Below are 16,910 nucleotides of genomic sequence, written 5' to 3' on the forward strand. Positions count from 1 at the left end.
CCTGGCACCAAGGGGCGGCGGTGTCCTGCAGGGGCTGCGCTGCAGGGGGCGGCGGCAGCCTGGAAGGGAGATGCTGAGAGAAGAGAGCAGTCGAGGTGAGCACGGGAGAGAAGAAGAATGATTTGATCAATGGACGGGCGGTGTCCCGTGGAGACAGGGAGAGGAGAGGCCGGCAGGTCCCACACACAGCGGGAGGCGGTGCGGCAGTAGCAAGGCCCACACGCAGAGAGCGCCGCGCGGCTTACGCGAAACGAGCGAACGGCGAATCTAGGAGCCGCGTCGGCCGTCCTCTCCAAGGACGCGTGTCGCCCGGGGAACAGCCGAGCGCTGCCGTCCCTCCCGCTCCAGGGCGCATAGTAATAAGAGTATCTGGAAGAGTGGCATTATTGTTACAGTGAATATGGTGAATAATGCGAGGAAGAGTGGCATTTCAGCAGGCTTGTCTTCAGCTATCGCGACAAGAAACATGTGAGTACATTTTCTTCATAGGAGTTTTTGTTTTGCTCAAAGATATTGTGATCCCCAGAAGTAATTTAGTTTTCTGACCCCTCCAGCCGAGGGCTCGCCTACAGATTTAAAGAAGTCAACGAGATCTATGCCAAATGCAAGTTTAAATTTCGGATTGCTCCAGTAGGGGCATCTTACCCCTTCTGTTTCTTCAAAAAAAAAATCGGATTGCTCCACCTGATCTAGTGCATTTGTTTCATTCTTAAACCATGAGACTGTCGGGCTGCAGTTATCTCGGACTCTCAGCTGATCGGTAAGAAATTCTTTTTTCTTTAAAAAAAACAAGTTCGCCATTCGCCAATCTTAAACTAATAGTTCATAGAATTCTTTTGGAACCGAATAATTCGAAATTCAATTCATGTTTTTTTTTCGTGGAAACGTGTAGATTAAAAAAAAGGTCCACTCTGTTTGGCTGATAAAAAACCGTTACTCTCTGACACCGACGCTCCACCTTCCTCCTCCCACTCTCTCGCGTCCCCACCATCGTCATTACTGCCCCTGCCGGCTGCCGCTGACCCGCAGCCACGGCTACGAGAGGCGAGACACCACGGCGTAGCTACTGCATCTTCGCCCGCCCGCCCGTGTGCGTCAACTCTGCCTGCGCCCGCAGCGGCGCGGCCTCGGCGCCAGCGAGCGCCTCGCTGTCACTCACGGGCACGGCAGGGCCGACTCCTCTGGTGAATGGTGAGTGAACCGGTGATCCCTCTCCCGCCGATTTCCGTTGGGTTCTGTCTGTCTGATCTGATGTGGGCCTAAATGGCCAAATGGGTGCGCTTATTAGATGGAGTGGCTCAGAAGAGAGTGATTATATATGAGCATCGAAATGATTTCGCATAATAATTAAGGTACCAGCAGTTAGTGTGATATCCTGTGTCAGCAACGCATAATGCCTGTGCTCTTCCTAGAAATCAAATGCTTTTAGTGTGATGGGAAGTTGCTATCCAGATATAGCCTTTTTTTTCTGCTGCGAGGTCTTTTGCAGGTTTTATCTGAAATTCTAAGAAAAGAAAATTCTGGCAGCTTGCCATCTTCTGTTCCTTGAAGCAACTCCGAATGTTTTGGCTAGTGGATACATTGTACTCGGTATTGTAAAGGCTGGCTTTGCTTTGTAATTGTTTTTCTTGCACGTAATTTTAACCCATTCTGCAGATTCGTGTGGACTTTAGTTATACATATATGCTTAACTGTCTTTAACGATACCCTGTCGCGGCCTTGTCGGATTTCACTTGGATGAGGTTATAGTTCGTATGGAACACCATAACCTACATCCTGCTATTTTCTGTGTTCATCTTTATTTCTGTCTCACCGGGTAAACCTTTCAACTTCTGCTAGGTCATTGAATGAGATTGGTGCCAATTCAGGACTTATTGAGGAGTAAGTTACAGTTTGCCTTTTAACAGCTTCAGATACTAGACTTTCCTTGTTTATGCTTAATAGGCTTGGTGATTCATCCTTGGACTTTTCACTAACCCAAATGACAGCAGCGTAAAAGTTGGTCAAATCTGGAAGAAAAACACCCGAAACATTATCATCATGACCACAAATGCGACGTCCAGGTGGAGCATTGTGAAGGAAGAATTTATACTTCCTGCTTCAAGTGCCCTTTTCAAAAGTTGCCATGCTTCAACTATTGTACAGGTATATGGCCTTCAGATGCTATAGCATCTTGAAAAAAAAGAGAAGAATTCAGAATATTCACATGTTAATTTTGACTTTCCAGATTGAGGAAGACAATTTTTTGGTAGCATATTTTGGTGGATCCAGGGAAGGCGCTCCAGATGTCAAAATCTGGTTGCAGAGATATAGTGTGGGTTCAGCCCATCCAATATACTTCGTTTTTCTTTGTACCTACAAGATCAGTTGTTACTAGAAATATTGCATTTGTAGGATGGTTGCTGGCATCCTCCAGTGGTAGCTGATGAACAGGATGGGGTGCCCATGTGGAATCCTGTTTTGTTTCTGCTTCCCTCCGGTGAGCTGCTTCTCTTCTACAAGATTGGTCAAGAAGTCCAGAAGTAAGAACTTTGTTTATGAATATTGGCTTATTATCTCTGATTTGAAGGAGTGTAATGATCTGATGCAGAACATAACTTGTTCAGGTGGAGTGGTGCCATGAAAAGATCGTTGGATGGTGGTATAACCTGGTCACAGAGAGAGCAGCTACCACCTGGTATCCTTGGTCCTATTAAGAACAAGGCATGTCTAAATTTGTGGTCTTTTTCTTTGACTCACATCTTAGCACAGGAGTTTCCTCATCCAAAAAGCAGTTAACACTGAGAGTAGCACAAGTAGTTTACTGTCCCCTCTGTTTAGATGCTATATGTTTTGCACAAAGACACAAAGTGATCAATCAAAATATCTCCAATGCAGCCTTTCTTGCTTGAAGATGGCCGCCTACTATGTGGATCATCTGTTGAAAGCTGGAACTCTTGGGGTGCATGGCTCGAGGTAGTCATTTGCAGAAGTATTTTTGAAAAATTAATGCAAGTTGACATAAGTATATCTAGCATGGTGCATCATAGTTCTAACAACCTTTTATCAAAAAAGGTTACAAAAGATGCTGGTCGGACATGGACAAAGTATGGCCCTATATGTCTAGAAGGTGAACCACTTGGGGTGATTCAGCCAGTTCCCTACCAGACTGCCAATGGGACTATTCGAGTGTTGCTGCGATCATTTGAAACAATTGGCCGTGTCTGTATAGCCGATTCCGTTGATGAAGGTGTGACATGGAGTTATGTTCGTGAGACTGAGCTTCCAAACCCAAATTCTGGTGAGCCTAATGAGTTTTGTACATGATTCAGTAGCTTTTGATGTTTAAGAAAGTTCTAAGGCATGGTTATCAGTTTTGCTAGCTCTCACTTTTCACATCTGGACTTGACACCTGAAGGTATTGATGGAGTTAAAATGAAGGATGGAAGAGTGCTGCTTGCCTACAACACCTTATCCAGAGGAACGCTCAAAATTGCAATCTCCTCAAACGATGGTGATTCATGGGATGAAGTAATGACATTGGAGGATACCCACGGTATGGAATTTTCATATCCTGCAGTGATCCAAACTATGGATGAGCTCATCCATGTTACATACACATACAACCGGACACAGATGAAGGTAATTTCTCTGATGCGTACACCGTGAAGCAATCTGTCTAGCTAGCATGAACAATTATTTGTTAGTGCATTTCTAAAGTGTGTTCTTGAATGATTTTCAGCGTGTTGTTCTTCAACCAAGTGCAATGGTAAAATTGTGATTCTGCGACTTCTGGAGTGGAGAATTGTGGCTGGCAACTTTAAGGCACTTAAATTTATTTCCACATGTTTAGTGTGACCATTGCTTCATATTTCCTAGATTATGTTCTTCTACTTCTCTGTTCAGTTGATATCAAATAAATTCTTGGCTTCATTTCAACAAAGATACTTTATAAATGAAAAGTTGTACGTGTGCCCACAGTTTAGCATAAGGTATTCCTTATTTGGCAGTTATACACCTTTTTCTCTTGGTGTGTTGATGAAATACACTTTTCCTCTGGTTGTGCTTTACCTCTCACTATGATCACCTTCCAGCAAAAAAAATTGTAGTCGTGACTACTGCATAAAGAGAGTAGGACAGTGTATGATCTGGTATTGCCACTAAGGATATGGATATGACTGAGTTGTGAACATCTTACAAAACACAATAAAAGTCTTTCTTTAGTCTTCGCTTATGATTTATTATTTTCAGTGGAAGAAAAAGAGTGCTGGTAAAATATATAGTCATAAGGATGATGATCATTTGAGCTCTGATTCTATTTCAATATCACAGACTCAGTGGACAGTGGGTATGTCTTGATTACTTGCATCCTCTTCCAAGTTCTTACCTGGTTGTTTATGAAATGCTCATGAACTCGTGATGGTAAATGTGTTTCTAATAAGCATCCATGTGACTGTGAGTTGCCAAAAGCATCATCTTCTTCCTTTCTGAAGAAAACTGGCTTTCTGATTGTAGTGAGGCAGAATCTTTTATGTGGAGTTGCATTTTTACACAATTTCGCTGTTCCAGATGGAAACTGGAAATGTAAAGGGGGAAAAAAAGGCTGCATCCATAAAGTGGGGAAGCTGCGAATAAGTTTTTTCTTGCATGATGAGGATAATAAAGCGGAAAGTTTGTACCATGAGTTGGATTGGGCTGAGATCCAAAACACGAATTTGCATCCCGTGCTATATTTCCCTGTTAGCTGGGCCGGGCTGGGCCTTGCATGTCGAGCCTGACAGCCTGTGCGTTTCCGAAGAGAACATTTCATTTACGGTCATGATTTGCGGATTGAGGCCATCAAACCAGATCAATTTATGACCTCTTCCTGTTAAGACGCATAGCTACGATGCGTCAAGAAAAAAAAAATCAAAAGGTTACGAGTGACGCTAAATGAGCTTGCATGTCGGCTAATAAACTTTTATTATAAGCAGATGATTGTACTTAAAGCACTTTGCTTTTGCCAGTTTGAATCATACTGGTACTAGTTTATGCTCCTACGGTGCTGAGTGAACACGTGACCAATGCAACGATGGGAAGGCAGTTTGAAGCTTCCTAGCCGTAAGTGCAACAAGGGACACGGCTGCTGTCTGTACAAGCACAAAACAGTGACATTTTCATAGATGAAATGGTAACATTGTAATGTCGACATCGTAATGACATTTTACCACTATTCACTCGGGTCTCGGTCAAAATCTATCTCTAGCTTTGAGAATTTGTTTAAGAAAGAAATGTTTGGGTCTGCCATATATAGTACATCACTGGATAAAATATTTCCATTATTATGTAATAATTGCAAACTTTTTCATTGTCATTTTCATATAAGAATCAAGGGAATAATCACTACAGGTAAGTAAAAAAAACATAAACTAAAGTAAGTGATTGTAACTAATATTCTCCCATCTCTTTATATCGGTGTGGTTGTGATCTGTATGCTTGTCCTTTTGTTTATGATAGATAGACTTCCTCCAAACCAATAAGAAAGGCAGAGTAATTAGAGATGTATGCATGTGACAATGCGGTCATGTGGATATATAGAAGTGGACTTTTTTATTGTGATGACGAGGTTGTTAATTCTATTTGCAAGTAGATCTTTTTCTTGGGAAACCATGTGCCTAAACCAGCATATGTAGTATATAGTACGTCCTAGCTTCAAAGAAACGCAGCTTGGAGTCATCCATGTTAATCCTTTTGATCTATGGCAGATTAACAATTGACCTTTGGTATGCTCTCTGTTTCAGCAGCCCCTTTTGTTATTCCTGTTGACTTTGTACTCGGCTACAGAAGAATAACATGTGCATACATACTCTTTTTCACAAATAAATAAAACAAACAAAAGTGAATATATATAGTTGTACATGTGCAGCTAGCATATTTCTCTCGTCATGAAACTATCAGAAAAAGGAGAATGAAGAAGATACCTCCACCTGTAGCATGTAAAGCATGAGCACGATAGATGTTGCTTATGCAAAGTGAAGCAGACCTGTTTCTATCCAAAAGCTAGGATCCAGATGGATACCAACATATCCCGCTTTGCAGATCCGGTGAGATCGCCAGCCCTTTACACATGGGATTGAAGAAGCATCAACTTTTAGAGTTGAGGCACAAACAGTTAGTGATGAGTAGAGAGTAGAGAGAGACACAGCTTACCGCTAAAAGAACGACAAGCACCTTGTTGACTAGGTGAAAAATATCAAACCCTACCGAATAAGGTCATCCATGATTCATGAACCAAAATGAACAGTGGGAGCGCAACAAAAGGCACTAGCTAGAAAATAAAGCTAACTTTTTTCGAAAAAAATAAAGCTGAGTAAATATAGCACCATCCACTCCATACCTTTCCTTGCTAATATGTGTAATAATACCAGTGACCCTGTGAATATTATTTGCCCTGCGTTATTGTCAAGAAAGTGAGTTGTGGAACAACTTTTACTCCTAAAAGAAGGACAGGCACCTTGACCAGGCGAAGAATACGAAACCCTAGCTAGATCCATGATTCATAAACAAAAAAAAACAAACGTGGCTATATATATATATATATCCGATCCCATTAGAAAAATATATCAGACGCTACCAAAGCCACAAGTAATAAACATCCATATCGCGCATGCATGGAAAGGCATGTGTATGATATGTACCAGTGAATATTCCGGCCGGGCTCCTGGGTATAGTCAAGAAACAAAGGTGATTTGGACACTCTCGTTAGTGGCAGTCCAGCCTAGAGGAGATGAGTATCATTGTGCCTCCACTATGGCTATCAAGTTTCATCCGCGCCTACAATGAGGCGTATCATAATAACACTAGCTAGCGTTGCAACCTGGAATGTTCCATATATATATATATATATATATATATATATATATATATATATATATATATATATATATATATATATAGTAATTAATTTTGTAATAAAGAAAAAAATATTAATTTAAAACCCTTAAGACCCTGTTTGGTTAATCCCCTTGAGGGATTGGAACAGATTGAGAGGGATTTTGACTTGTTGGAGATTAATATCTCCCAACCGTCTCTAATCCCTCTCCATTCCGTTGCAACGGAACAAGGCCTAAGATGACACGGAGACCTTGAAACACTGCACCCTCGGCCTGCAATCTAAGGATAGAATTTGGAGAGAGAAAATTCCAGTTTAAACGACCTTGTTCGGTTAATCTAGGATTTATTTTCGGCTTCAATATTTGTCGTTTCATATGGAATAATGTCGGGTACCACGATTAGGGGCACCTTAATAGGGGTACTAAGATCGCTTTAAAAATGCAAACACCTGTTAAGGCAACTGGGCCCACGAAGACCCACGGCCTGCTTCCCATCCAGAAGAAAGGAAAGGACTCAAAGAAGCCCAGCATGCGGCCCATTTACATCCCCTCGAACCCGCGAAAACGATCTCCGCCTCGCTCGAGGGTAGCGGACCTACCTTCGAGCGGGTGACTCATTTTCCGTCTCGCTCGAGGGCTCCCCTCGGGACCCTCGACCGCGCAACACACCTCCGCCTCGATCTACCCTCGAGCGGGTGACTCATCTCCGCCTCGCTCGAGGCCGTCTTCGACACAAGGGACAAACGGCCCTGCCGCCTTACGAAGGCATTAAAGGCCAGCCACTCCGCCACGGCTCAAAGGACGGGCGGCGTCAACTGCCACTCCCACAGTGGATGTGACCGGGGTCCCATCCGCTGACTTCGGTCACCGCTCCGCCGCCCCAGTCGCTATAGCAACACCGTGGGACCAGTGATACGGGACAAGACAGGCTCGGCACTGCTCCCGTACCATTCTGCCGACACCGACCATCCGGACTCACCTCCCCGCAGGGGAAGAGGTCCGGCGATGTCACGTGTCCTTCCGAGAGGGGCACTCAGCACGCACGGGCGGGGCCCCGGACCTCCCCCCTTTGGAGTCCGGGACCTCCGCGCGTCCCCCGGACCTCCTAGTGTGCACGCCCGCACTCCGACCAGGGGGTCCAGGGCCGCCGCGCGCCCCGCTACCACTGCCGCTGGTGCATGCAGGACCCTAATCCGTAGGGCCCACCGAATGCCACCGCGCCGTATATAGGAGACCATACATCAGCGACGACCACGCCGCCTACAGGGACACTGCAGGACGACCGGCGCGATCCTCGCAGAACCAAGGACGAAATCCAGGACGACAGCGACGCGCGCCGCCTTCCCACAGTGTACTTCCTACAGTATCCAACCACTGTATCCCGCGATTCAGGGGAAAACGACGACTTCTATGCCCCCACTCATGTACCCCGCCCCTCCTTGTGACTATAAAAGGAGGGGGCGGGCTTCCTTTAGCCGGGGCTGCTGGCTGGTTAGTCTCTCTCTCTCTGGCTTCTCTTTTCCAAGAGGACGTTCAGGGACTACTTAGCACTCATTTGAGCCGACTCCACTTCTAGCAGAGACTTGGGGGCTTCCCTCCCTCTCTCGCCTTGCTTGTATCCCCTGCTACAAGCACTCCGGTTGCAAGATAATACAGTGCCCTCGCACACCCCCTTTGCTGGACGTACGGCCCCGCGGCCGGAACCAGGATAAACCGCGCGTTACTGTGTTGCCTCTTGCATCATCATCTGCGACGAGGAAGCACGCCGCATTTACTAGTTGGGATCCGGGCCCCTTGGGTCGGGACACCGACAGTTGGCGCGCCAGGTAGGGGATCGGCGTGACATTTTACTCTCTTTTTACCATTTGATCTCCAGGGATGGCGGGCAGATCCAACCCATACCCCATGGGCATTTCGGATCCGTTTCCAGCGGGACGCGTGATCTCGTTTGGGAGTCTCGAGTTCAGGGCAACCGGCAACGGTTACCTCATGCAGCTCCTCTCGCCCGGACGCAACCCCGTCACCCCGACTTCACAATACCGGCGCAACAGGCGCTCGGGCCAACGTTCGCGACAGGCGCGGGCGGAGCGGCGTCGCACGGCACGCCACAACTCCCCCACGTGGGTCGAGGCTGGCATGTCGCTGCTCAGCATCACGACTAGCGGGGCCACCGCCTCGTCATCACGTACCTCGGCGTCATCTGCGCCGACATCGTCACCAGCTGCGGCACTAGTGCCTCCCAGGGGGGGCTCGACTTCGGCGTCGCCCTTCCCCTTTGGGATGCGCAACGCTGCCGCCCACGCCTCATCAACCAGCGCTAACTTCATCGAGCATGAGGATCTGCCGGGTCATCATCTTCTGTCGATCCACAGCCTCACCGCGTCATCTTCTGACGAATCCTACCCCGAGACGGCGAGCTCGATCGCCGACGACGTCAACTTCTTCATGAACAACTTTACGGCCGAGAAGGCCGAGGACTACTCCGGGGTCCGCGACCCCGACACTCTCCGCACGTTCCAGCTGGCGACGGCTTACTGCCTCACCTGCTCCGAAGACTCCAGCTAGGGGGATTTCGATCCTTCCCGAGAGTGCTTCATGGCGGACCTCGCGGACGAGCAAAACGACAACGCCCCGAGCAACCACGAGGACGGCGGGGCGGACGCGCAGGCAAACCCACCGGTGGTGCCGCTTGCAGCCCCTTCTTCGTCAAGCTCGGCGGCGCGACAAGCTCAGCTGGCACAGCTCAATGAGCTTCAAGCCAAGCTCGACGAGCAGCGTCGACAAACCCATGAGCTGCACGCTGCACTCGAGCAGCAGCGTACCTCGCATGGTGCACACGCCCAGGCGGCGGGACGTGTTGCACGAGAGCGCATCCTGGCCGACCACAACGTCGACAAATCTCCGGAGCTGAAGACGGCGGGCGAGAAGCTCGTCGCTGCGGCTTATCTACTCCAAGCTATGCCCGAGCCATCGACACCTTCGGGCCGCAACCTGCGCCGCGAGGCACAGGAGCTCATCGAGCAAGTGCCGTGCAGCAGGCCGAGAGTTCTGCGTCTCGTATGCGCTCGAAGGCCCCGGAGCAGCGTGATGGGACTACGCACCAGGACCGTGAGGTTTCTATGCACACACCCCCAGCTGGGAAGGGCAAGGCAGCCGCAGCGCCCGGTGCGAAGGCGCCCTCGGTGCATGAGCGTATCGGGAGAGTTCCCGTAAGGGAGCGAATCCGTGACACTCGCGGGCACGCTGGCGACGGCGACGCCCGCAGCGTCATCGACGGCATGAGGTACACCCCTCGACGGGGTGGACGCTTCGACCCTGAGCACGACAGGGGTGAGTCACCGGAGCCTCCGGGCACCCGGGTGTTCAGCCAGGAGATTCGAACTTTATCTTTTCCCCCGCGCTTTCGACAACCCAACACCCTCGTCAAATACTCGGGCGAGACTGATCCCGCAGTCTGGCTCAATGACTACCGCCTAGCGTGCCAGCTAGGCGGCACGACGGAGGATGCGGTCATCATCCGCAACCTTCCTCTTCATCTTGCTGACGCCACACGAACGTGGCTCGAGCACCTGCCTGCGGATCAGATCCACAACTGGGCCGACTTGGTCCACATCTTCGTGGGCAATTTTCAGGGCACGTACGTGCGCCCTGGGAACTCCTGGGATCTCAAAGGGTGTCGCCAGAAGCCCCGCGAGTCCCTGCGTGACTACATGCGACGCTTCTCCAAGCAGTGCACCGAGCTCCCCAGCGTCACCCACGTCAAGGTCATCAACGCTTTTCTCGAGGGTACGACTTGCAGGAACCTGGTGCATGAGCTCGCGAGAAGCCGACCCGTCAGCACCAATGAGCTGTTCGACGCTGCCACCAACTACGCCGCCGGCGAGGAGGCCGTTGGTGCCATCTTCGACGACAAATCAAGCAAGCGCAAGGATGATGCGCCCGTGGAGGGCAGCAACGCTAAGCCCAACGCCCCCGCCAAGAAACAGAAGCGGGGGAGGAAGGGAAAGAAGCCGGTCCCACCGAACCAGCGCGGGTCGAGGTAGGCAGAGGACTCTGACGAGGCCTTCGCTGCCGCCCCGGACCACAAAGGACCCCGAGGCCCCCCTCGAGGCGGTGGTGGCCAATTCGATGACATGCTCAAGAAGCCGTGCCCTTACCACAAGGGCCCGGTCTATCATACCCTCGAGCAGTGCGAAATGCTCAAGAAATACTACAACCGCGTCGCGCATCGCGACGAGGACAAGAAGAAGGATGCTGGCGACAAAGGTGGAGATGACGAGTTCCCCCCAGTGGAGAACGCCTTCTTCATCTTTGGAGGAGCAACGACGAATATGACTTCTCGGCAGCGCAAGCGTGAGCGCCGCGAAGTCTTTTCCGTCACCAAAGCCACGCCATCCTACCTCGACTGGTCGAAGGATACCATCACCTTTGGCCGCGAGGACCACCCCGACTACGTCCCGCATCCGGGACGATATCCGCTCGTTGTCGACCCCATCATCGGCAACACTCGCTTCTCCAAGGTGCTCATGGACGGAGGCAGCAGTCTCAACATCATGTACGCCCCTACCTTGGAGCTCATGGGGATCGGACTGGACAAGCTTCGCCCCAGCAAGTCGCCATTCCACGGCGTCGCGCCGGGGAAGCGAGTCCAACCCCTCGGCCAGATCGATCTGCCTGTGTGCTTCGGCACAGCAGCCAACTTCCGCAAGGAGGTACTCACTTTCGAGGTGGTGGGGTTTCGAGGATCCTACCATGCCATCCTGGGTCATCCTTTTTACGCCAAGTTCATGGCCGTCCCCAACTACACCTACCTCAAGCTCAAGATGCCGGGTCCAAAGGGCGTGATCACCATCGGCTCTTCGTTCGAGCACGCCTACGAGTGCGACGTTGAGTGCGTTGAGCGCGCGGAGGCACAAGCGGAGGACGAGGCCCTCGCAGCCACCCTCGACAAAATGGCAAGCGAGGCCTTGGACTCCATGCACCGACAAGCTGGGAGCTTCGAACCCGCCGAGGGTATCAAAAAGGTGCCCCTCGATCCGAACCACTACGACGACAAGGCGTTGCAGATCAGCGCCAACCTCGATGGCAAATAGGAAGTGGTGCTCGTCGATTTCCTCCGCGCCAACGCAGACATCTTTGCGTGGAGCCCCTCGGACATGCCTGGCATACCGAGGGAGGTCGCCGAGCACTCCCTTGATGTCCGACCCAACTCCAAGCTGGTGAAGTAGCGCCTGCGACGCTTCGACGAGCTCAAGCGCCGGGCGATCGGCGAGGAGTTGCAGAAACTTCTGGCGGCCGGATTCATCAAAGAGGTATTCCATCCTGAGTGGCTAGCTAATCCAGTATTAGTGAAGAAAAAGAGTGGAAACTGGAGGATGTGTGTAGATTACACTAGTTTAAATAAGACATGTCCGAACGTTCCCTTTCCTTTGCCACGAATTGATCAGATTGTAGATACTACTGCGGGATGTGAACTCCTATCCTTTCTTGATGCCTATTCCGGTTACCACCAAATCAAGATGAAAGAGTCCGACCAGCTCGCGACTTCTTTTATCACAACCTTCGGCATGTACTGCTACGTTACGATGCCCTTTGGCCTCAAAAACGCCAGAGCCATATACCAGCGGTGTATGCTCCACGTTTTCGGAGACCATCTCGGGCGGAGCGTAGAGGCATATGTCGATGATATCGTTGTAAAATCCAGGAAGGCGGACGACCTGGTTGCCAATCTCAAAATCGCGTTCGGTTGCCTACGGGCCAAAGGGGTGAAACTCAACCCCGAAAGTGCGTGTTCGGGGTGCCTCGAGGCATGCTCTTGGGCTTCATTGTCTCCCAGCGGGGCATCGAACCCAACCCTGACAAAGTCTCGGCCATCACTCGGATGGGACCGATCTGAGACCTAAAGGGGGTACAGAGGGTCATGGGATGCCTAGCATCCCTTAGCCGTTTCATCTCGCGTCTCGGCGAGAAAGGCTTACCCCTGTATCGACTCTTGAGGAAAACCGAGCGCTTCATGTGGACCCCCGAAGCCCAAGAAGCCCTCGAAAGGCTGAAGGCGTCGCTCACTCGCGCCCTCATTCTCACACCACCTACGGACGGCGAGCCCCTCTATCTGTACGTAGCTGCGACGACCCAAGTGGTCAGCGCGGTGATCGTGGTCGAAAGACAAGAGGAGGGTCATACTCTGCCCGTCCAACGACCGGTATATTACATCAGCGAGGTGTTGTCTGAAACTAAGACACGCTATCCGCAGATTCAAAAGCTGCTCTACGCAGTGGTTTTGGCTCGGCGCAAGCTGCGCCACTACTTCGAGGCTCACCCCGTCACCGTGGTCTCGTCTTTCCCCTTGGGAGAGATAGCCCGCAACCGGGAAGCCAAGGGTAGAATTTCCAAATGGTCTGTGGAGCTAATGGGAGAAACGCTCACCTACGCCCCCCGCAAGGCGATCAAGTCCCAAATCTTGGCTGACTTCGTGGCTGAGTGGACGGACACTCAGCTACCGCCACCACAAATCCAGGGCGAATGCTGGACTATGTACTTCGACGGATCAGTGATGAAAACCGACGCCGGTGCCGGCCTCCTCTTCATCTCACCCCTCGAAGAGCACATGCGGTACGTGATACGCTTGCATTTCCCCGCTTCCAACAACATGGCGGAGTACGAGGCCCTTCTCAGTGGCCTCCGCATCGCCATCGAGCTCAGCGTCAAACGCCTCGACGCACGCGGCGACTCTCAACTCGTCGTCGATCAAGTCATGAAGGAGTCTAGCTGTCATGACCCGAAGATGGAGGCGTACTGCAGCGCAGTGCGCCGCCTCGAAGACAAATTCGACGGCCTTGAGCTCAATCACGTCCCGCGCAAGTACAACGAGGACGCCGACGAATTAGCCAAGATCGCGTCGGGGCGGACCACCGTCCCCCCGAACATCTTCGCTCGCGACATCACCAAGCCCTCCGCCGAATTCAAAGATCCGGCGGAGCCGGGTCCCTCGTCCACCGGGTCCCCCGGGGGGAACCCCCCGGCGGACGGGGTCGAGCCCATGGACATTGACTTCGGGACCACCTCCGCTGACGAGGCCGAAGCAATGGAAGTCGACGAGGCCCCCACTTCGCGAGACTGGCGCGTGCAGTACATTGACTGGATGACTCGAGGGGTCCTACCCTCGAACCGCGCTCAGGCGCGGTGCCTCGCTAGGCGGGCCAAGTCCTTCGTTCTAATCGACGACGTGCTATACAAGCGCAGTCCCTCGGGCGTCATGCAGCGATGCATCCCCATCCCCGAGGGCAAGGAGCTGATCCGTGACATCCACGCCGGCATATGCGGCCATCACGCTGCGCCGCGCACCCTCGTGGGTAACGCATTCCGGCAAGGCTTCTATTGGCCCACCGCGGTCGCTGACGCCACCGACATCGTGCGGACCTGCGAGGGTTGCCAGTTCTATGCTCGAAATACACACCTCCCGGCCCATGCTCTGCAGACCATCCCCATCACGTGGTCGTTCGCCGTGTGGGGACTAGACCTCGTCGGTCCGCTGAATAAGGCGCCTGGGGGCTTCACCCACTTGCTGGTGGCGGTCGACAAGTTTTCCAAGTGGATCGAGGCTCGACCCATCGGCAAGATCAAATCCGAGCAAGCAGTTCTGTTCTTCACCGACATCGTCTTCAGGTTCGGGGTCCCGAACTCGATTATCACCGACAACGGCACCCAGTTCACAGGCAAGAAGTTCTTTGCGTTCTGCGACAGTTTCCACATACGTGTGGACTGGTCGGCTGTGGCACACCCACAGACGAACGGGCAAGTGGAGCGTGCTAACGGCATGATCCTCCAGGGACTGAAGCCGAGAATCTTCAACAAGCTGAACAAGTTCGGCCGGAGGTGGCTCACGGAGCTACCCTCGGTCATTCGGAGCCTGAGGACGACCCCAAGCAGAGCCACGGGTTTTTCCCCGTTCTTCCTCGTCCACGGCGCCGAGGCCATTCTCCTCACTGACTTGGAATACGGATCGCCAAGGCTCAAGGCATACCAAGAGCAACAAAACCAGCGAGCTCGCAAAGACTCGCTGGACCAAGTGGACGAGGCTCGAGACGTGGCACTCCTCCACTCTGCGCGCTACCAGCAGTCCTTGCGAAGGTATCAAGCGCAGAGGGTCCGGCGCCGAGACCTCAACGAAGGGGACTTGGTGCTGAGGCTCCGACAGGACAACAGGGGCCGCCACAAGCTCTCACCTCCATGGGAAGGGCCGTACATAATCGCTGAGGTGCTCAAACCCGGCACGTATAAACTGGCAAACGAAAACGGCGAAGTCCTCACCAACGCTTGGAACATACAACAGCTACGTCGCTTCTACCCTTAGCATTTCAAGCTATTTGTATATTGTTCGTACTCGCATTTTCAATTTCCCGAAATAATAAGGACGTACGCTTTACTTATTGCTTTTTGGGAACCTTCCGGACCCTCGAGGGCTCGGGTGCACACGAACATTGAGGTACGCTCGGCTTTACCCTCGGCAAAGCCGAGCCTCCCTCGGGGGCTACTACGGGGGGAACCCCCGAACGTCCCCAAAAAGTCGCCAATGTTTTTTCGAAATATTTCCGTCTCGACCCTAAGCTTCTCGTATCCTTGGAAAAAACGGACGCGAGACGTAAGCAACTACGGTACGGGGCTGGCCGAGTCGTGGGGCCGCCTACGCCTCCGGGATACGGCACCCCCCTCACCACCCTACGCCTACGTTGCTTATGAACGCGAACTTCCTCGCAGATGTTTATCTAAGTCGCATACGAAGAACACGGAAATAAAGTAAAGAAATATAGGCTCGAACTCACAAGGCCTCGACGGGCCACACATTCAAATTAAGAAAATAAAATCTCTTATATTCATAGGATGCGATTACAAAGCGTGACTATGATAAACACTAATCTATTTACATGGGCTTCGAGGCCCAGTTTTCCTACAGGCTACCATCCCCCCTTGCGGGCCCTCAGGGGCGTCAAACTCGGCGAAGGGAGGGATGTCTGCTTCGAGCTTTTCGGCAAGGATGGTGGCAAACTCCTCCGCGGCTGCGTCAGCTTCATCCATGATGACCGACGCGGCGTCCGCATCCGCATCATCGGGAACGACGTACCCCGACGACACCCTCTGGAGATCCATGAGGTAGTGTGTCGAGGCCACGACGAGAGCGCGCAGGACACCGAGACGGAAGGTGCTCTTGGCATGTTCGGCAATCCGGCCGCCTAGCGCGCGCAAGCGGCTGATCACCGAACTGCCCGAGACGGCACCCTCCCCCTCGAGCTCTTGACATACGCTCACGGCGGTCTGCTCCAGCTCAGCAAACTCCATCTGCGCCGTCGTGAGCGCGGTGTGGACCGCTTCCTTCGCCGAGGTCTCGTCCGCCACCTTCGTCGCTTTTCTCTTCCTCTTCCTATCGGCCTTTGCCTCCGTCGCGTCCTTCCGCCTTTTCATCTTCTCCGCGTGAAGACGATTGATCAGGCGTTGTTCCGGGACCGGGGGCTTCGAGGTGCCGCACCTCAACCCCTGCAAAGCACGCCCGAGATAGGGTCAGGAAAAGGGGACCACACAACATACAACGGATTTCGAAATCAAAACTTACCAGAGAAATGTACCCCGGCTCGGGGCGCATCTTGATCCTCCAGAGGTCCTCGGGATTTTGAGGGAACTCCGCCACCGCGTACTTCGCCCTCCGGGCGGCGGCGGTGTGGGAAAGCAGCTTTTTCGACGTCCTCGAGCCCTCAACCTGGCTCCCGGGGGTGAGCTCGAAAATCGGCAGGGCACTTTCCACGAGAGGGATAACCCTCTGCCGGTGGAAGTTCGCAATGATGGCCGCAGCCGTCAGCCCCTTCCTCACCAGACGCGCCAGCGCGTCGGTGAGGCCCTCGAGATTGGTTTGTTGCGATGGGGGCGACACCCCCCAGTCCCACTTCGGCGGACGCTCCCGGAGAACTTTGTTAGTGAACGCCGGGAGCGCGCCCTTGTAGTTCCGAAGGTAGAACCACCCTCGGCTCCACCCGGAGTTGTTTGTCGTCATCTTGCTCATGATGTAAA

The 16,910-nt window shown here is 52.1% G+C and overlaps 1 protein-coding gene across 4 annotated transcripts; it reads left to right on the top strand.

Moving 5' to 3' along the window:
• The first annotated feature begins 972 nt into the window (after positions 1-972).
• LOC120689588 lies at positions 973-3,998 on the top strand. Of its 4 annotated transcripts, none has more exons than XM_039971918.1 (10): positions 973-1,191; positions 1,840-1,881; positions 1,989-2,145; positions 2,228-2,314; positions 2,395-2,522; positions 2,607-2,703; positions 2,878-2,955; positions 3,055-3,280; positions 3,398-3,621; positions 3,722-3,998. In XM_039971918.1, the coding sequence occupies exons 3-10, from the start codon at positions 2,041-2,043 to the stop codon at positions 3,758-3,760; spliced, it is 984 nt and encodes a 327-aa protein (XP_039827852.1). In that variant the 5' UTR covers positions 973-1,191; positions 1,840-1,881; positions 1,989-2,040; the 3' UTR covers positions 3,761-3,998. The 4 variants fall into 4 exon arrangements, with proteins under 4 accessions (XP_039827852.1, XP_039827859.1, XP_039827843.1 ...); XM_039971925.1 differs by having other exon boundaries at positions 980-1,191; positions 1,992-2,145; XM_039971909.1 differs by lacking the exon at positions 973-1,191 and adding an exon at positions 1,229-1,742 and having other exon boundaries at positions 1,992-2,145.
• Positions 3,999-16,910: the final 12,912 nt, after the last annotated feature.

Source organism: Panicum virgatum, chromosome 2K, assembly GCF_016808335.1.
Source record: "Panicum virgatum strain AP13 chromosome 2K, P.virgatum_v5, whole genome shotgun sequence".
Taxonomy (NCBI): Eukaryota; Viridiplantae; Streptophyta; class Magnoliopsida; order Poales; family Poaceae; genus Panicum; species Panicum virgatum.

What these genes read in the sequence shown, in the direction of transcription:
- LOC120689588 (XM_039971901.1), top strand. An exon ending in ATGCTTCAACTATTGTACAG is followed by an intron (nt 2,146 to 2,227) that starts GTATATGGCCTT and finishes TTGACTTTCCAG; the next exon opens with ATTGAGGAAGACAATTTTTT. An exon ending in GCTTCCAAACCCAAATTCTG is followed by an intron (nt 3,281 to 3,397) that starts GTGAGCCTAATG and finishes TGACACCTGAAG; the next exon opens with GTATTGATGGAGTTAAAATG.